The sequence below is a fragment of the Trichosurus vulpecula genome, chromosome 2, assembly GCF_011100635.1.
Source record: "Trichosurus vulpecula isolate mTriVul1 chromosome 2, mTriVul1.pri, whole genome shotgun sequence".
NCBI classification, from domain to species: Eukaryota; Metazoa; Chordata; class Mammalia; order Diprotodontia; family Phalangeridae; genus Trichosurus; species Trichosurus vulpecula.
In genome coordinates, this window is record NC_050574.1 from 197,562,310 (window position 1) to 197,584,370 (window position 22,061).

The 22,061-nt window shown below is 37.6% G+C and overlaps 1 protein-coding gene across 3 annotated transcripts in view; it reads right to left on the reverse strand.

The window, feature by feature from the left end:
* The window catches only part of DCLK1 (doublecortin like kinase 1), a 431,729-nt gene that overhangs the window by 25,778 nt on the left and 383,890 nt on the right, over positions 1–22,061 (reverse strand). For 2 of the 3 annotated variants that reach the window (XM_036743476.1, XM_036743478.1), the window contains 2 exons: positions 19,607–19,687; positions 7,989–8,102 (listed from right to left, as the gene is read on the reverse strand). In XM_036743476.1, the coding sequence (XP_036599371.1) occupies positions 7,989–8,102; positions 19,607–19,687 (195 nt within the window). Of the gene's footprint in view, positions 1–1,886; positions 1,961–7,988; positions 8,103–19,606; positions 19,688–22,061 lie in introns of all 3 variants that reach the window. The other variant, XM_036743477.1, reaches the window with a different exon arrangement.

Consider the following 22,061-nt stretch of genomic DNA (forward strand, 5'->3'; position numbering starts at 1 on the left):
TGCTCCAGACCATTATTCAAGGATGTGTCATTTTGTCAGCTGATGGAAATCATTACAAGCATTTTAGTCAAATGGCCTCTTCTATATTTTACTATTTATTTATTTCCTGGGTGACTTCCTCCTGCCCTTTATCTCCCCCCTCCCAATCCCAAATCGAGGTGATGCTAAAGATCTATTAGAAACAACATGCCATGCTTGGTTATTAATATTGACTTTCAGATACTGGAAGCTTATACTCTCTCTGGAACTAGCAAGATTTCTATTTACACACTTGGTCATAAAAATATATACCAACTCTCTCTCTTTCTCTCTCTCTCTCTTTTTAACAGTGGTTATATTCCTTTTAAATTGTCTATTTCTCTCTTATGTGTTGTTAATGCATTTGAGGAAAAATAAGGTGCAGTTAAACACCTATATGTTATCTTTCCAAGTACAAAGTTAAAAGGAATGGAGCACAGTGAAGTCACAAGTGAATTCACCAGAAAACAAAAATAGTTTAAAGCAATGCTCTCCTCACATTTATTTAAGCTACTTCACTCTACTGACTAAAGACTACGTTGACATATGGGCACATTAGCCCATGAGGGGCAAATAACCCTTCATTGTAAGACCAATGGAAAAAAGATTATTGTGTCTCTTTTGCTTTAAATTATGAAGTAGGCACTACTGGAGTGTTTTTCTGATTGTCTGTCAAAAGAGCCTTTTATTGTTCTTCGAAGCACCCTGGTTAGACTATTTAATTTTGGAGGGAAAGTTCGTGGTAATCACTTGGAGGGAATAATGATAGCAGGGCTGCTATTTTTAGGTGAGATGGTTGTAGTCTAATTCATGAAAAGAGGTCAGGCAGATTACGATAATCCTGCAAACACTGGAAGATGCTATTTTGCCTCATAAATACAAAACTGGTGGAATGCTTCATACTGAACTCAGATATTATGTAGCTTTTTATGGCTATCCTTCCACTTCCATTAAAAAGAGGTGCAGGAGAATGATATTCACCAGGGATTCTCATTTAGTTTCTCAAGCCATCAAAAGCCAATCCTCCTCATGGACCACTTAGAGGAACATAAATAGCAAATAGCCCCTTGAAGGAAATGCCAGAGCTAGCTGCCTGGCATAGAAAATGATTCCCAAGAATATCTGTCTCAGTAGAATTCTTAACCCAGTTTTTTTTTTTTTAAAAAAAGGCAATACCTCCCATAGTCCCCTTTGATTGAAAAGATCAAGTCACCTAAAATAATGAACCCCTGACAGTTACAAAATGTTCAAATAAAAGTCATGCAATAGCTACTACACAGAGGGTTTTCAAAAGGAAAAAAGGTAACAAAAAAACGTGGAGGGTTTGAAAAACACAAGCTTACCAACACACACAATGCATCGTATAACTCATTGTACTTTAAGGAGCTTCTAGTACTAAATGTGCAAATGCATTGTTCCGTCTACGGTAAAGATTGTGCTTGATGGCTTTAAAATGACAGTATATAATTCTACATTTTGTACAAGAAGAGAAGAAGATAGACTAAGGCACTCCTGTTCCTCCGCTTGTTAAATGACAGAAGAGCATCACAAACAGATGCTTTAACCAGCAACGGAGGGGAAAATGCTTTGGCGTTAACACTAAATATACTGTCCTTTTAACAGGAAGGAAAATTGATACTGAGCATGTGCAATGGAAAGAAAGCTGGCAATGTCAGTGTGAATAATGGGTGAAGAAAAGGAATGAGGGGGTGTGGCATCTCAATCAAGATTAAAATGAAACTGATAAAGCAGCATATGGACTGGATAACAAATCAAAAGCATGTTTATCCACTGAAGGAACTGGTTAATGGAGACTGCCAGCACGTTGCCATGGAAACACTGACTGTTGGAGCTGCACCATCTCATACCTTATCCAATACATTCCTGGTTGTTGGTAGTAGTCCAAAGACCCTGATCTCTTGATGGTAAACCCGTGGTCCAGCTGAGCAGAGAGAAATGGGGCAACTCAGTGGATCGACATTGTGCTAAAGAATCAAGACTCCAGACCAAGCCGTTCCTCATTTAGTGTACATATTTAGTATTGTTCATATCAGAAAGGTGGCTAACATGCTCAATCTATACATTAGAAATTCAAAAAAAAAAAAAGAGAAGAAACTAACCTCTTCTATAGATACTGGTAAATTAGAAACCAATTACTCTGAATTGAAATAGATCTCATAGCGCATTCATTTGAATAACTATAACATAACTCTCACTGGAAAATATATCAAAGCCTCTTCAGAATGGGCAGAGAATAGAAAATCATATTTTCCAATTAAATGAGGAACTTTATTAATGAAATCAGCTCTAGCGCACCTAAGACAACAGTGCATGCGCGGTACACACACACACACACACACACACACACACACACACACACACACCCGGGCTTAAATGGGACTATTTCATAGTCATGGAATGTGAAATGATGAAAAGAATCGGGTTCTGGAGCCCATCACTCATAGTAACTCTAATTTCTTTTCTCCTTTCTTTTAGTATTGACCTTCAAAAGCAGGGCCACTTGGCCGTGACTAGCAGCTTCCCCTTTATACCTGAATCTGAATAATAGTTTGGAGTCCAAAGTTACTACACAAAACATTCACCACATTTTCCCTGTGACAAAAAGGGACAAAAGAAATGAAAGCATTTGTCCGTTAAGTTATATCTACGTATGCATACGTATGCAGTCTGTTGGGGGTGGGGGTGGCTATCTTTTGTTAAGAGTCATTGATCCTCCAATAACAGATTAGCAACTGGGCCAGTAGTGAGGAAGCAACAACCCGCTTTCATGAAAAAGTATTTCATAACAAAAATATTCTGGCTCTCTTCTCTCCTCCTCCTCTTCCAAGTCTGCACAGAGGAGGTGATAGCTTCCATTTCTTTTCCTTAGAGAAAAGCTCCTGCTTGCTTTATTTAAAACGTAGTATTGGTGCAATGCTGATGACAGTTTCCAACTAGAAATTCACAAAGATATTTTTAAAAATATGCTTAAATACCAGTGCTAGTCATAGCATGGTGGGCATCTAGCATGTTGACTGTAAATTACATTTTACCTAGTGTCCACGGTACAAGTGTAAGATTTAAGCTTAAATTTTAAAAAGTACACTTTGTTTCATTTAGAAAAATTCAAAGGATACTTCCTGTTGGAAAAATGAGGGCGTGTATTGCTTCATAGCTTTAGGGAAGGGGAGAGCTAGTTTTTATTGCCATCTACTGGCCAACTAAGGTACAACGTGAGCCCGCTAGTGCAGCCTTTCTCCCCTTTATTGGAGGCACTCCTTTAGCTGATTAGTAGAGGTTTGTTCAATTAGCCTGAACTATCCTATTTGCATAAGCAAAATTCAAAAATTTTCTTTTAGGTACTATGGAGATTAGAGGTTAAGATGATAAACAGCGGTAACTGAAGAAGATTAATTGAAAGAGGCAGCTTTGTCATAGGTCTTCCACCAAGCTCAGCAAATCTAATAAAGCCTGCGGCCTCTCCTCCCTTAGCCCAAGAAAAGTCCACTGTTAAAATGTCATCTCCAATTCTAGTCTACGTCCCCAGATTGCGTTTTAATAATCCTTTGTTTCCCCCTCTTTGCTCTTTTGTTTTGCTCTGTCACAGCTTAACTCCTTGGGAAGGCAGTGAGAGTCCCTTTTCCAGACAATGGCGTCTGGGGCTGGGAGGCAGAAGGTGGCGGCCATGAGGAGGGGCAGCCAGCGGTTCCCTGGAGTCATTGGCTGACCTGAAGCTGTCAGAGCAACTTCTCCCTTCGGAAATGTGCTACCTGGTTCCTATGGACCTCAGTCTGGGCCACTGCTCCCCAAGCCAAAATCGTGGATTTCATACCATTGAAACTCATGGAATTAGTCTTTTCTTTGGTCTTAATAATGAAGGAAGGAAAAAAAAAAACACCAATAAGAGTTTAACACCACAAACAAGAAAGACTAACAGTGGGGAAACCTGAACACCTAATTAACTGAGCTCATGAAATGAATGACTTATACTGAAGTGTATTTATTGCAAAGGTAATCTGGATCCCCCTTTTCTTGATGCCCTACAGAAGAAATATGGCCACAGAGTATAAAAACATTTCTATTGTTTTACGAATAGCTTTTTCAAATAGAAAAAAAAATGGTAATTAAATCTCTAAATTTAGGGATGAGAGACACCAGTCAAAATTAAAGGCACCAATTCATTTTTTTGGGGGGGGAACATTCTTTTACACCCCTCCAATAAAATTCAGTAATTATTTACTAAGTGCCTACTATGTGCAAGGTGCTGGGGATGCAAAATAATGACACAGTCCTCAACCATGTGGCATTAGCAAAGGGCTTCACCACCCCTGGTTCTATTCACATTACCCCAGCTATCTCTCTCTTTTTAAACCAATAATCACCTTAGACTGCTGTCTTTTCCTACCAAAACTTTAAAAAGTTAGAGTAATAATTTCTGGGAAAGTTGTGGCCAGTATGCCCTAAACAAAGGAAAAAGAAATTTGGGGAGAGATTGGGTTGAGGACATTTAGGACTAAGTTGTATAATTTGTAGAAAATCAATACAACGATACTGGAAATCTTCCTAAAAATATGTTGGCAATGAACAAGTGTCAGGAAAGGGGCTGTGCCAAATTAGACATTCTGTTTGAGTTCAAGTGTATTCTGAATGAATATCTTCATGCTAAAATTCATGGAAAAATCTATTAAGAAGAAGTTAATACGAGTGAAAAGGGAACTTCTCAGCACTTAGCTAGATTAATAATTAAATTGTGAGAGGCAGCATGGTATAGTGGATAGAGGGCTGGCTTTGGAGTCAGTAAGAGCTGAGTTCAAGTTCTGCCGCTGACAATACTTTGTTAAGTCAACTTTTCAGTGTCTCAAGAAGCTGTCTAAAATTATAAGTTACAGATGAGCTGCATCTCCTGTTGGTGGAGGACGTGGGGAATCACATTAATGAAATAAAAAGTCCACACCTCCCTATGTCCATTTCTGAGGGCAAACAAAACAAAATATATTATAAATTCAATATCAAATGGGACTTATTAAATAACCACTAGCAAAGGACATATATTCTGCCTTCCAATTTTATTATGCTTGTTTCTAGTAACAAGCACAGCACCTTGCACATAATGGTTGCTAAATAAATGATAGGGGGACTGGATTACTAAAGCATTGCTCCTTTTTAAGTTTTGCTTCAATTTTAGTTGGACAATATTTCATATCTAGGATACTTTTTCCTTATGTCGCCCTCTGAAGTAGGGTAACTTTTTTTAAAAAATGGGAAAGCTGGTTTAAAGAATTCATTGGCCTGCTCAATGCTACACCAGAAAAGAATTTTTCCAGTCCTAGTCATGTTGCCTATACCTACCCTGAAAAACACATTATGATGTGTGTGTGTGTATACATATACACATATATATGTGTATATATATACATACGTATATATATATAGAGGAGGAAAGAAACATATATGATATACTCACTATTAGCACCCAGCATACAGATATGGCTAAGTGGCTTATGGAATTGCATATAAATATATGAGTTCTGTCTGGTATTCTCTATTTTTCTTAAAAATAGCCATGGAGGGGCAGCTAGGTGGTGCAGTGAGTAGAGCACCAGCCCTGGAGTCAGGAGGACCTGAGTTCAAATCTGGCCTCAGACACTTGATACATTTACTAGCTGTGTGACCTTGGGCAAGTCACTTAACCCCAACTGCCCTGCCAAAACAAAACAAAAAAAACCAAAAACCAAAAATAGCCATGGAGCTTTACACCAATACTCTGTAATATGCTTTTTTAAAATATTAAATTGATTTTCTCCAAAGGACTTCTATTAACTTATAGATTTTAGTAGAAAATTCTTTTAAAAGAAGCTTACAGTTGTAATAATAATGCATAATTTAAAGCTGTTTAAGTGTATCACCCTTACTCAGAATTGTCCAGCCTATTTGCAGCATATAAGTATACTTTCCCTTTGGAGCATTTTATAATCTGAGTGTTTATTGATGAACTGATGAATTGGTATTTAACTATCATCACACTAGTCTTATAATATTTGGAAAAAAATCATGTTAAGACCCAGGACTCTTTTATTGTAAACCTGTTTTGTCTTTATACCCTGCTTATATGGAGGCTTAGTAAATATTTTTGGATGAGAGTCCAGACTTTCTCCAGATTCAACCAAAAATGGAAGTTCCCATCCCACTGTATTAGTTCTTTGTCTGTCAATGGAAAAGATATACTGGGATCTTTAGACATTACAAAACTGCCATTACTACTGTGAACAACTGAGGAAGGTTTAACTAAGAAACCAAACAGAACGTAAAAGAAATCAAAAGAAAATAACAGGCAATGAAAAGCATCATTTCTAGAAGCTGAAATTCCTTTGAAAGAGCAGTGGAATAGTATTTGTCATGGACAAGTGAGCTGATGGTCCATATCAAAAGAAAATTTTTGGAATCAATCAGTTTGGAATAAATAGGCTCGCATTTCAAATGAACAATAGGTATGCAAAATTTCAATGCTGGGAGAATCATTATGGACATTATTTTTAAAAATATATTGGCAATACTAAGTAAAGACAGAAAGCTGAGGAGCACAGAAAACAAAAGGGACAATTTGCTTCTGCAGTAAGGCATTTTTTTTTTATGAAACGCTAAAATGAAAAGGTAAGAAGCACAGCTCGAAATTTGTAATCCTGAGGGATCATCTTAGGAGTATGCATTTTTTCAGTACAACCAGTTTGCCCTCATGAGCCAGATTTAGTCCTTGAGTTAAGTTTACTTCATGCCAATTTAACCCACCATGGAAAGGGTTGAGCTGAGAAACATGAAAGTGGGAACAGGACGAGAAAGTGTACATATGTGCCATCTGCAATTGATGGAAGCTTGGAACAAACACTGAGTAGCAATCAGATATGGGAAGACTAGTGTTTAGTGTGGTATTTTGTTTTCTTTAACTTTATCTCATGCTCAACCATTGTACTGAAGATGAAGAAGGAGAATTTTTAAAAGTTAAAAACACCCAGAGATACATTTAAGAACTCAGGCTTGTTCTTACGAAAATGGGCACCGTTCAGGAGCACGCATACTCGCAAACTTATATCATGCTATCAACTTCTTTCCTATCTATCATCCCAGGAAAGGAAAAACACATCAGTGTTTATTTTCATACTGAATGTGCCACTGAAATTTAGAAAGTTTTTTTTAGAAAATAGGAAATGTTAGAAATTCCAATAATTTAGGGCTTGACTATATTTATACTAGAATGTGACACAAGCAAGTATGAAGTTTCCTCATTTCTCTGTCCAATTTAATCTTTGCCTAGAGCTGCTATCAAATTGCGTGTCGTGTATATCTAAAAGTATGCAAAAGGAAAAAAAATTCTTGCATGGCAGCATTCAAAAATGGTAAACGCTAAAAGAGTTTCAACCATAAGAATGACAATTTATAAGCAGCAACAAGCCATTGGGACTCCTTTTGGTGTTCACAGCATTTGAATTTTTTCACCGAAAATTTGACTGCACAAACATTCTACTGGCTTTAAGTCTGTATTTAGCACAAGTAATTCTAGTGAGTTTTTTCTTTTTTGCTAGTTTCTCTCTGCAATGCCCTCTTACTCAGCTTCCCCCTCACCCCTTTGGATCTTGGCAGAAGGACATCATGAACCAATCCTTCCAGCCAAAAAGCTTATCTTGGTAGAAAGTCCAGTGTGGGGGATAATTTTTTGCTTAAAAATGAATTATAAAATAGCTGTATACTGTAGGACACCCTGGAGGTGTTGGATAATGATGTGCCTCACAGGGAAAAATCATCTGCAAAAGTATCCAATACATCTCAGAAACCAGAATTTCCTCTGTTGCATTAAGTGCTAGAGCTGTCTAAAGAAATGACCCAATCTGATGTCTGCTGGCGGAGTAGTCTCCTTAGGAGAGTCTGTCTCTCAGGCTCCTTTTAAAATGTTAAAGTTGTGTATTTCAGATGCTTACTGCTATGACAGAAACCCCGGCTGCTGTGCTGTTGGGCTTGGGGCCTGTGTTGAAATGCTTCTTTATCTTTCCAGCTACTGACAGCTGATGTTCATTCTCGGGGAGGCCATCATCCTGAAAGGAAATAAAAAGGGAGAGAGAAGGAAAAATTCTCAGAGAAATGCAAAATAAGATTTAAAAAAAGATTTTCTTCTAGAAACAGGCAGTGATCTTTGAAATATAAAGCACAAGATGTTAGGAAAAGTCAACCTGGGTGTTGTCTTCCTATTTAAAAAAAAACAACAACAACAACGAAACCCAAAACAACACTCTTAGAAATATAACTCAATGGTCCAATTGGTTTCCACAGCTGCTATAAAATTAATCTGATTTTACTCTCTCTATGATTTGATTCTCAGGTATAATTCTCAAAAATGATTTTAAAACTCCTTCTTGCTCTTACCTTTTTATTTTCTAATAGTACACAATTTCTAATAACAAAATACAAATATAATTCTAATAATAAAATACAAAATTGATCTCAAAACCCAGAAATCAATGAAAACCATCATTTCTCTAATGTGAGAGCCACTCCAAGTAACTTTCCTTAGCACATCATTCTGGCTCCCATCCATTGGGACTGACTGGTACGCTCCAGTGCCTTGCCACTGAACAAACTCAGGCTTTGTTTAAACAACAGATCAGTCTAACACTGGGTTAGAAGGGTAGATTTCTGAATTGTTTCTATGGGTGATTTCTTCCCTTTGTATCACTAAATTGTAAAAAACAGACTCATACATCTTTGGAAGGGACTTCAGAGGTCATTAGTTCAACACCCTCATTTTACAGATGGGGAAACTGAGGCCCAGACAAACTAAGTGGCCTTCTCAGAATGACAAAGCTAGTAAGTATCTGAGGTGGGATTTGAACTCATTTTCCTCACTCTAAATCTAGTTTTCTCTCCATTGCACCATGTCATCTCTCCCGTGTCTTTCAAAAACAAAAGGTGTCTAGTCTCACCTTAAGACCTTGTGAAAAGGAGATTCCACAATCTACTCCAGTGATTTAATTTCTCTGACAAAATCTTATAGTCAGAAAATTCTTTTGATTTTAAATCGTTCTTGCTGATCTTACAGCTTGTCTCCTGTTATTATGATACACTATATAAGGGATCCCATTTGAATTCATTGTTTGCACACTGTGGGGGCATTCTGAGATTGCAAGAGGGGTTAATGATATTTTAACAGATGCTATTCAACTAGGAATGAATCCATGGGAATAAACCACTGGAGTGCCTCTGATATGCTAATAAATAGATATGATGGAGTCTTGGCTCCAATACTGAATAGTTGTGACCATGCTATAATAATAACAGCCTGAATTTATGTAGCGCTCTACATATCATCTCATTTGATTCTCAAAGCAACCTTTATTATCCCTATTTTATAGATAAGAAAACTGAGGCTGAAAGGTTCAGTGACTTGCCCAGGGTGACAGAGCTAGTCATTTGGCTTCTCTGAGTCTCAATTTCCTCGTCTGTAAGATGGAGGTAGAAACATTTTCAACCCTTACTTCAAAGGTCGATATTCATCCCTGATGAAAAGGATGAATTTTGATTTCATAAATGCATTCATAATTTGAATCTTGGTTAACTTCTTTATTTACCACTGGGCTTATCTGGGCTAAATTATGAGTTATAGTTATTTCGTCACATAGAGTTGTCAATAATCCTCTGCAAACATGTCATTTATCTGGAGAACATGGTTCCTTCCAATAAGGGATCAGTGCTTTATAATATAAGCAAGGATCAACCATCCTTTGCTGAAGGTTCTCAAACAAGGGAATCTGTGACCATTGTGGAGAGGGATAAATCCAATATGGCTGCATCCAATTTCCTCAGCACGATTCAATGAAGTCACTTTTGGTTCCTCCATATTTGCCCCTAACATCCAGTAGATTACTGTGAGCGACAATTCTTTTTTTCCTTGCTCTCACTTTCAGATCTGACCCTTCTTTTCCCTTTCCACAGCTAATGCCTTAGAGTTCAGGCCCTCATCACATCATGGTCAGATTATTGCAACAGCCTCATCTTTGACTTTGCTGCCTCCAGATTCTCCTTCCTCCAAACTACCCTACACACAGATGCTAGAATAATCTTCCTCACATGCTGTTTTCATCACATCACTCTTCTCTTAGAAAACCCACAGTGCTGGCTACCATTGGGTCAAACCCAACATCCGCTGACCTCATCTTCAGTGTCTTTCACCAATTTGTTTCCCTTCTTCACTGTCCTCACTTCCTGTTATTCTTTAATGCAAATTCCTCCATTTCTGTCACCAAAACAAATGGTTACTGTTCCTTATGCAAAACTTGTTTAGTCCTATTTCTAAGTAAAGAGAAAGGCCAATAATAATAGCTTACATTAATAAAATCATGATAGCTCACTGATGTACAGCACTTTTTGGGGGGTATGGGGGACATAAGGTAATTTCACTGGTCTAATAAACTCCCATAGATCTAGATCAGTAATTTGTCTATAACATCTTAAAGAGTTGCCTGAAGTTCTATATTATATGAATGTGGCAGTGTGGCATAGTGAGATCATAGAATCTCAAAGTTAGATGGAATCTCAGAGGCCACCAGGATGATGATCAATCTCAGAGAAAGCAAATTGAGGCTTCAGAGAACCCTAGAATTCAATGGGATTTCAGAAGCTATCTAGCGCAAGCTATACCTGAACAAATATCTCCTCTACAATATACCCATCAAGTGAACATCCAGACTTCACCTGGATATATCAATTGAGGGGAAAGCCCATTAGCCTCCAGAGCAGTCCATCCTAGTTTCAGATCCTCTAATTGTTAGGAAATACTCCCTCACATCAAACTCATATCTGCCTTTCTGCATCTTCCTCCTATTCCACGGAAAAATGAATAGAGAAAGCATTTATGAAGTGCTGACTGTGTGCTAGGGCCTCTTGTTAGCTACTGAGTGGAGTTTATATGTTTTCACCTTTACTATGTTTCAGGCCCCTCTTCAGGCCTTATTTTTTTACCTCTAGCTTAGTCCAACCCTAATTCTTAACAACCTATGCAAGTCTTTTAGGTGGACCCCATTAGCTCTGGTCTTTTGGGGAGGGTGCCAGGCCCCACTTGTGGGATGCAAATTATCTTTCTTTCTTTCAGACTTAAATGGAGTCCTGAACTTTGCTCAGGCAAAAGTATGCCTTTATACTCTGGAATATAGTTAAGTCTTATAAGTAATCAGAGCTGCTTTTTCCATTTATTAATTTTATCTGGAAGTTTTGAGCAGAATATAGTTTAAAAGTAATATACAAGCAGTTTGGGGGACATGATTTGTTCGCCACTGACTGATAACATCTAGTGGGGCGTGGCTAAGTTACTGCCTGTGTGAATTACTTAGCTGCCCTGGACCTCAATTCTTCATCTGTAAAATGAGGGGGCTGGTCTGCATAACCTCAGAGGTCTCTTCCAGTTGTCGATCAATGATTTTATGACTATTTGGTACGGATAAAATAAACAACTTAAATCATACCTTGTTAAATAAATGGGGACCATTAGTACTTATTTTTAGCATTATCATCATCACAGTGTGGCTAACGTGCCAAAAATGTGCTCTGCATTTTCAGGGTGGATATGACAAAGCTGGCAGCATTTTGCAAATAGTTTCAGTATTACTAACACATTCTGGGCTTTGAGCACCTCCTGAAATCTGACATAGGTTCGTTGTGGTTTGGGGTTAGTGGTTTGTGATTAAAAAATTCCCATCTACGATTTGGCAGAATATTGCAGCTGACAAGAAAAAAATCAGGGTGTAAAACAGAAAATGAGCCCCAGCAGCTGCTTCTTGGATGGCCAACGTTCCATCGTCTCCCCGCTTTCAATTGAGGTGGAGTGGGGTGAGAGAATTATTCTCTAGGAAGCATTTCTTTCCCTCCTTTGCCACTGAGAAAAATCATTTTGAGGGCAGTGTCTTGCTGAACTGTGCCCAAGTCCATTTTTACCTGCTTTCCATAGATGGCATTTTCAACCTATTCATTTATTGCCAGGGTTATATGATTAATATCTGTAAATCTGAACTAGGGGAGTGTCCCAAGTTTAAATGAATCCCAGGTTAAAAAAAAGTGCCATAAAACAAGAGGCTTGGTTTCCCAATGGCTTGTTCTGTTGCTCTGTGACTTCCCTTAATGATCTCTAGTTGTATATTCTTCCCATACCTGTTACCTCATCCCAGCCTAGACCCTCATTTCTAGTAGGGAAAACTCAATGACAAATTCAGATTGTACTTGAAGAGAAAATTTTTTAAGTAAACCGAGATTTGCCTTAGAATCTGGGGAAGATTAACATCTCTTAGCTCTATGAAGCCTCATGTGTCTTTGTGAACACAGAGAGAGGGTGTCACGCTTTTAGACCACCACTGTCCTTCATTTCATTTCAACAGCACCAATTACCAATTGCTTTAGTTTTTGACTGGTTTGCTAGATCCACAGGATTATATGCCTTACAGAGAGTTTGAATAAAATCCACATAGGACATGGACAGTGAAGTCTTTTTTTTTGGTCAACTTAAAAATTCACATGGTTACACTGCACTTCTTAGATAGGCCATCTTTCTTTGATTCTTTTGTTCTTGATTATTTTCTTGTCCTTTTCCCTTATCTGTTTACTACCATTGTTCAAGATAGTCTAAACAGAAATTTGGAGTAGTGTATATTAGAGATGCTTAATAATAGTGAATTATAGAATTGAGAAGAGGCAGAGCAAGGGCCAGAGAAAGTAGTCACCCATGTTTCTGAGTTTGGAAAAGCTTGTCAAAGTCTCTTTGGCCAGTTATTAGGTTACTGAAGAGAGAGAGTGTGGTATGATGGGTAGAATGCTGCATTTGGACTCAGAAAGTGTGCATGTGTGTGTTTGTGTGCACATGTATACATGCCTGGTGTTAGGGAAAAACTTACCTCCTTAATTATGGTCTGCTTCAGCTGTTCCTAAAATTGTTTTGTATTCCACTAATTCATAGTAACTGATAGTGAAGGCTAATGTTCTGAGAGAGTGAAGTGTAGTAGGAGAACAATCCATACCGATTTAATGAAAAGTTTACAGTAGGTCAATAATGCACTCATGCATCTGTATACATTGACCGAGCTGTTGACTAACAAACCTAATTGATAAATCCCTCCTAAGACAGAAGAGTTCGTATGTAGGAAGTGGATAATAGAAGGCAAAGTGCAAAAAAAAAAAAACTGTAAGTTGTAGAAATGGTGTTAAATACTGGTAAGTTTCAGGTGACTAAGCTTTGATTAGTCTTCAGCTATCTACTTTTTATGGGAGATTTTCTCTTCAATTCCAAGTGTGCCAGGTGAACAAATCATTGTAAAAATAATGGGAGAAAATGAGAATGAATGGGCTGGCCCCTGAAAAGTGTTTTGACTGTTTCCTTAGGGTTCAAATGATTATTCTGAATCTTGCACAACTTCCTCTCCCGGGGTCACAAATTGAATGTTGCAATGAGCTTCTCTTTTGGTTTCTAATTTATTACTCCTAACTGATTGGCTGCTCACTTATTTCTCTCAGAGACCTCAGTAAATACAAAATGATGGGTATGAAAGTCTAAATTGGAGCTTGCTTTATTTTCTTGTGAGGGGAAAAATATGCCAATTTGAGTAATACAGAAATATAATTACTATTATAAGTATCTTTGCAAATCAGAATTTCTTGAAATTTGCTGAAAGACACACAAACTATCTGTTTTCAGAGTTTAAGGAAAAGTTTGTCTTGAAGTTCACATTATACGCAGGAAATTTTTATTAGTTAAATCTGGGCTGGAAAATTGTCCATACCTTGTCCTGGATTCTAGGATGTATTTTTTGGGAGTCTGAGAGTTTGAAATTAAAATGCGTGGAGTATCAAAATAAAAGCAAGATTAGGAGTTCTAGAAGATGTGACATAGCTTCCTTATTGGGTCAAGAGATTCTATGTAGGAGAGAAATTGAAATAGACTAAACCGGGGCAGCACCAAGAAGCTAGAAACTCCAGTTCTGAAAGAGCAGGCTGTCCATTCATGTCAATGCTAGCAGTTGTAAGTCTGCACAATTTTGTTTCTTAAATTAAAAACATATGGGAAATGGTTGACACGAGGTCGTTTTAGTGGTTTGGGAATGGACTTAACAGGTTATGCTGTTTCCAGCAACATTCCAACTATATTTATCATAAAAACTGAAACTGAAAATGTATCAGGGTAGGGCCTATTGAGACTCCTGATAAATTCCAAAGACATCAGTTATTCACCAAGTAATCTGCTGGTAAATAACCAGCATGAAGGTTTTTACTCAGAGCTATAAAGTGGCTATTTGTTTATTATAATCCTTTTGGCTCATTCTCCATTATGGTCCTGAAAAAGGCCACTATTATAACTTAAATCTCTCTGACCTGTTCTATGGGGGCTGTACTATTATCGCAGGTTCTCATGGATGTGCTCATTACTTTTGGTATGGCAACTGTTCTTAATTGCCATTGGAGCTAGTTGCTGCTAACATTCCTTTCTAGAAGTACACAAGAGGTGTAGTTGCCTTCTCCAGAGGGGACTGTAGCTAGAATTCACTTCCCCCAGATTTCCAGAATCCCAAGAAGAAACATCATGTAAACTTGGCATGCCATTTTTCAAAAGGTTGCCAACCCCTGCATTAAAACGTTGTTCCCAGACTTATCCTATAGCCACCCACTTCTTTTCTGTAATGTAAAACTGGAAATTGTCATTTGATCATAGGCTACAATTTAAGGCAAGTGAGTAGAAAGCTTTATATTTCTCTACATTTTACAACTAGGGTATACACACACACATATACACGTGTGTGTGTGTGTGAGTGTGTGTGTGTGTGTGTGTGTGTATGATCAGTTGAGTGGATTGCCAAAAGGTATAGCTTGATAAATTTTGTGTGCCACAATTTGTTTATCTTCCATTTTGGCCTTGGGCTCTGTTTAAAGCTAGTACAGACATATAAAACATTGGTATAAATCTTACCAATATGTTTCTGAGGAATAAAGGTTAATCTAAGAAATTCTCTTGTAGGTTTAAAAAAAGTATGTGTGTATGGGGGGGTGGGAGGGAAGGGTTGGTATCAGTATTGGACTACTGCAGAATTAGATTTTCCTAGTGATGTAATAGGCATTTTTGGTAGAAGGAAGTTGGGGTAGTAGTGACCTAGAAACTGTCTACTAGCATATACTCATGGAAATGTACTTGGTTTTGGTGGTAATTCGACCCTAATTGGGATCAAAGATGGTTGCAAAAACCACTACCTGATAGTCTCTACTGAGGAACTTTTTATTTGTCTGAGATTCTGGCTTTAATGGAATGAGACAGAGTAGGATATTTTTTAGCAATTACCCAAGGGAATTTAGAAAAAATATATAAACATGGTTGCTATTTCATGTCAGATACTTTCATTGAGGTAAATGGGAATCCTGGAGCTGGCTGACACATTTACATAGAACTGGATGTGGAAGGAGGGTGAGATGGCCTTGGTGTAATATTTCTCTCTCTTATTATTTTCAGTGTTTCATTTCTTCCGAAGGGCTAAAGTGTGTGTCGTCCTAACTTTTAGGAGGAGATTCCATCCAGAGTTGTTTGGAAGCATCAAAGGATGGTCATGTGAATGACTATTCATCTCTTTATGATATAAAACACAAAATCTTGTCTGGTCATAGGCTGAGATCCTGTTAAAGCTGGATAGTGAAAATTAGAGCAATTCTATTCTCAAATACACTGAGGAAACAATTGAACACAGCTTCCACCACAAAACCTGAATAGGCTTGTGCTTAAAATGCCTGTATTGGGAAGCATATTTAAGAGTGTCATGTCTGGGATAATTATATAGAGTAAATATGCTTCTTGAAGAGGTGGGGGATGTAATGAAAAGGACACTAGACTCAGAATCAGAAAATCTGAAGGCAAATCTTGGCTCTGTCACCTAGAACTTAGGTGATATTCAGTAAGCCATTTAATCTCTTAAAAGCTTAGTTTCTTTTTATCTGAAAAATATGAATAGATGCTTTAAGTAAAATTGATAGTTTAAATTCCAATAGGACTTCACAGTTTACATCTGAACCTTATGCTAGCCCTAGAATACGGGTTTAATAAATTGAGGTTCATCAACGTGGATTGTCTTGCCTAAGGTCACACAGCTAATAAGTAGCAGAGTTGGGATTCAAACTCAATTCTTCTGACTTCAAATCTAGTACTTTTATCATGCTGCCGTGTTATAAACTTGTACTTAATAAACTTTGGCCATGATGATGATGATGATGATACGAAAAGAAGAAAGGGTCCAGAACAGAGGTATACTGTACTACTGTCAATCTGGGGGCACAATACAAAACGTAAATCATCACCAATTCCCTATAACAACAAGTAATGTGATGAATTTAGGGATTGATTGAAAGAACCTTGCTCATCAATAGCATTAGTTATCATTCAGAGATTTCAATTTCACCAATAGAATCAACAGCCTGGTGAAGGTCTTGGGACTCACGTCACAGAATTGCGCTCTATCTGTGTTGGTATTCCAAGTTCAGAGATTTTTTTTTTACAGGATCCCCTTGTGAGTCTGAATCACCATGTCACAGAAATAAAAATAACAACTTTAAATATGACTGCTTTCTGTAACAAATAAGGCAGAGAACTCCTACCAACAGAATTAGCAGAATAAGAAAAGACATGTTTCACAGAAACTATAGATTTAATTCAACAAGTCATGGTGGGGTAGAGTTGGAATTGCAGTGGACTCAGAGCTAGAAAAGCATTGGGTTCACATCCTGTCAATGATATCAGCTGTATAACTAGGATGGACCAGGCAGCTAACCTATCTGCGTGCCTCAGTTTCTTCATTTGTGAAATGGGGATAGTGATTCCTATAGGGCATATCTTATTGGATTGTTGAGCTAGCCAAATAAGAGAAATCATGTAATGCCTTTAACCTTAAAGTTCTATACTATATATAAAGTTCTATATATCAGCTCTTGTGATTAGCATACAAGCTAACACTCATTAAGCACCTATTGTGTGCATTGTTAGGCAAAGGGCAAAGATAATTTTATAAGTCACCCTGCCCTCAGAAAGGTGTAGCAATTGAACTGAGTGGATCTTCAATGGAAGTGTTTTGACAAGTAAAGATGGAGGGGAAAGTTACTTTCTAGGCTATAGGTTTGGCTCATATTAATGGATGGAGTGAGGAGAAGGTGGGATAAAATTGGCAAGAAGTCAATAGACCACTTTGACTGGAACATATGAAAAGGAATAAAATGGAATAAAGTAGGTTGGAGGCAGATTGTTAAGGAGTTTATATTTCTTCCTAGAGGCAATAGGGAAGAGTGGAAGTTTTTAAGGATGGGAGTGATATGTTAAGATCTGTAAATTAGGAAAATATTTTGGCAGCCACGTAAAAGGTGTGTGACAGAAGGGAGAGAATAGAGAAAGGAAGATCAATAAGGAAGTTATTATAATAGCTGAGACAAGAGATGATGCACTCCTGAACTAGGCTGATGTGAGTTTGTATAGTTATGTGGAGACAGATATGAGAAATATCATTGAGGCAGAGGCAACAGGGCTTATCAAATGATTAGATCTAGGATGTGAACTGAGTCAAAGATGACTTAGGTTTTGAATTGGGCAACTAGGAAGGTGGTGGTGAGATTAAAAGAAAAATGGAAGTTGAAGGAAAGGTGAGAGATAGACAAGTTCTGTTTTAGTTTGAGGTCCTTGGAGGAAATCTAGGAAGGACTGTCCAGCAGGTCATCACACTGCGGGTCAAGGGAGAGATTCCGGTTTGACATGCAGAATTTGGAGTCATTTGCATAGTGGGGATAACTGAAGTCATAAGCTTGAAAAAGATCATCAAATGGAAGAGTTTAAAGAGATAAAAAGAATCTAGAATAGAACCTTGGGAAGTTTCCAAAGTTAGACAGGACAAGGGAGAGGATGAAGCAAACAGAAGACTAAGAAGCAAGGGTCAGTAGGAAAAGAGTTACAGAAGCCATGGGAAAAGAGGGATATCATGAAAGACTGATAGTCAGGAATGTTAAATGATGCAATAAAGTAATGAAGGATGAGAACTGAAGAAAGGGGCCAAAGGATTTGCCAACTAAGGAGTCACTGGAGACTTTGGAGAAAGGTATTTCAACAGATATGGTGGTAGGGGTGAAGTCATAAGAAGTTAAAGCATGGTCAGGAAGTTAAGGCTGTGGATACAATTTACTCACTACTGCACTATAGCAGCTAGGTGGTACAATGAATACAAAGCTGGGGACTGGAGTCACGAAGTCCTGTGTTCAAATCAGACCTCAGATGCGTACTAGCTGTGACTCTAGGCAAGTCATTTAAACTCTGTTTGCCTTAGTTTCCTCATCTGTAAAATGGAAGTCATAATAACACCTATGTCCCAGGGTTGTTGTAAGGATCAGGTGAGATAATAATTGTAAAGTTCTTTGGGCAGTGCCCGACACAAATGTTAGCTGTTATTATTTCTAGAAGTTTAGCAGAGATAAGGAAGAGAGATATATGACTTGATATACCTTAGAAGGGTAGGGGTGTATGGATGGGAGTTACAGCGCTACAACTTATCACCCTTAAACTGAAAGTCAGGTTGACAGGATTGGGGCAGACTACTGAGGACATCCTGAAGCAGACTGCTGGAGAAGACTGGACAAGATCTGGAGGCTTCCTATGGCTCAGTTTGTCACTCTGTGTTCTACAACACAAACCAGTCTTGATGAATTGATGAATGATCAATATCCAAAGCTTTGCTTCGACTGTCTCCACTCTGACTTGTCTGAGGACTTAAAATGATAAACAATATATTCTGAATGCTGCTGTATGCATCTGATTGGTTTTTAAAAATCTCATCTTTGCTGCCAGCTATGGAGTTAGACCACAATGGGTTCTTGCCACTAATAATTGAATTTATAATTTGTCATACAGGATATATAATTTGTTATATAGGATCCTGAGAATAGTTGGGCCACTGGGACAACGGTGGTGTTGTCCAACTGTAAAAAGAGTTCCTCCCAATGTGACTTCATGGAATCATAAACATCAAAAGCATCTCCTTTTGAAGCACTGGTACTGATTTTTCATGTATATTTCCTAAAGAATCACCAGAGCCACAAAGTGATACCACAGTGGCTGAAGTGGAGTCACTTGGTAGTTCTATGCTTACTAGTAACACACAGTTTTGCTAGGTAAAAAGTTGTTAGCCAAGGGAAAAAGTATTATCTACATATACACACATATAAATATATGTATATATTTTCTACACATATACATATGTATACATATGCATGTATATATTTATATATTCTCCTGTGAGTGTATTTTCTCATTTAAATCTCTGTAGTTGACATGCTGCAGTGACTTTTAAGATGGAATTTTGTAGCAATAAAGTCATATGAAGGATAATGGTTTTTTTTCTGTTTACTCATATCCAGCACAAAAAATCTTTTCAGTGACAGAAATTTGTTACTTTTCTTTTCCTAAGCTTTAGTTTTAAAGAGGGAAGAGTTATTAGGAAATGCGTTAATTAAAAAAAAAGATATAAAGATTAAACATGAAAGGTAAAAATTTACTTACATTAACCCATGGATGTTCAAGGACTTGCAAAGCTGAAAACCGCTGATCAACATCCACCAACAACATCATGGTAATGAGTTCCTGTGAAATCAAAGATTAGAACCAGTTTATATAACTTTTATAACCAAAACCCAAAGTTTTTAAGTACCAACCTTCTGTTCCAAGTTGGAAAAGTATTCTAATGCTCTTTTTTCTTCCTTCCTACCTTCCTCTTTTTTCTTCCTTCCTTCCTTCTGTCCTCCCTTCCTTCCTCTTTTTTCCCTCCTTCCTTCCTCTTTCTTTCTCTCCTTCCTTCATTACTTTATTTCCAGAACTGATTTTATTTCATTACAATTATAGAGGACCATTTCTCAGCATTTAGATTTTACTGTTTCAGAAGTCATTTTTTTTAGTCTATCTTTTCTAAAATACATTGTTTTATCCTTTGATACCTGAATAATAGCCTGAAAATATTTTTTTAAATTATAGTTTTATAACCACTGGTTGGTATAGGAAAAAATCCAATAAAATGTGAGATACAAAAATTCTGAAATTCCATTTTATAAATAACCAACTTTTTGTAGATGGATTGTGTATCCTCTCAAAGGAACAATATTAAACTAGAGGTAAAAAATTTAAATTCTAAATAGATTACCTCAATACAGAAATCCCATTTCCTGCATTTTTATTCAGTTTTGCCCTTGAAGGAAAATTAGTTTTTCTTCTCAAAACAAGATAATATGTTTAGGTTAAAAAAAAGGGCATAAAAAGAACATGATAATGGCTTACGTATATTTGTGAATTATTATGTGTATATGTGCATATATATATATATACACACACATAATATATATTTGTCTATCTATCACTATTCCACGAAGATGAAGAAACAGCTTAAATGGGAGTAGTTTTGTTAAGAAGTTAATGTGATGTCTTCTGGATGACTTGATAGTTCTGAAGCAAGGGTAACAAATCCAAGGATTAATGAAGGCATTGAGATCTTGAAATCACAGCTTGGGTTGGATCGTTGTGTCAGCAATCAGTCTATTTTCTTTGGGAATGCCTAGATAACAGAGAAAACTTAACTCCTTTTGAAAATACCCAGCAGTGTCACAGTACTCAAGTGCTGCATACTCTTTGGCGATGATTTTTCCTAGGAGGCAACGCGGTGTTAGCCGAATAAGCAGAGGATTTTGTGTCAGGAGACCTGGTTTTTAGGCCTGCCGCGTTCATTATCTATCTGGACAACTACTCGAACCTCAGTTTCTTCATTTGTAAGATAGGAATAATAATACCATTGAATGTACAGGACTACCATGAAAATCAAATGAGGTAACACATGGAGAACTCTATAGTGTATACTATATACTATGAAACACTGTACAAATGTCATATACTACTGTTATCAGTCCCAACCAACTGAAGAAAATCCATGATTTGTTCATTCATTTTTTGTAACCATTTAAGGAGCTTTTACTAAGTGTGAGGTACTTTATGGGGAACTATGAAAAATGCAGAAATATGTAAGAACTAGTACCCTCAAGGAGGTAGCTAAATCTAGGGCAGATAAAACACACAGAAAATAATTGGAATGGGGCAGCTAGGTGGTGCAGTGAGTAGAGCACTGGCCCTGGAGTCAGGAGGACTGGAGTTCAAATCTGGCCTCAGACACTTGACATACTTATTAGCTGTGTGACCTTGGGCAAGTCACTTAACCCCAATTGTTCTGCCTTCCCCTCTCCAAAAAAAACCCGAAACAAACTTCACATTATTCCCCCCGATCCAGTCAAACTGGCCTCCTCACCGTTCTCTGATTCTCCTCCTGTGCACAGAACGTCTTACTTGAATGTCAGGAGTGTGTTCTTTCTTTATCTTTGCCTCTGGGAATCTCTAACTTCCTTCGAACCACACAGTTTAGGTGCCACTTTTGACAAAAGGCCTACTTTACTAATATCCCAAGTCATCAGTGTTCACTACCTCCTGAAATTACTTTGTATTACTCGTGTACATGTTTGAAGAACATAAGGTACTTGAGACAGAGGCTTTTATTTTTGTCTTTATGTGTCTTGCGCTTTGTAGATGCTTTAAAAAGCTTTGTTGAACTGAATTGCTTAAAAGAGTCCTCATTTTGGAAAGAGACAGTGTGAGTATAATTGACTAGAAAACATTTGTTTGGGCCTTTTTTGGTTGAAATAAAGGGCATCTGTAATTTTGAAAGTCCCTTTTTAACCCACAAATTTGAATTTTGTTTAGTGTACGCCCAATGGAAAAAGTGTGGCCTAGAGCAGGTCAGAGATCTTGAGCCTACATAGTGAGAGAGTCAGAAATATGTTGACTCCTGACTTCAGTGCCTGCTTAAGGTACTGCCCAGTTAGTTGGGAGTGGAATATGGACTTCTGCTGACTGTGTACTTTCCACCACACAGGTGTGACTAATGAGACCTTTAGGACCTTTCATGCCACTTAGATTTAGAGTC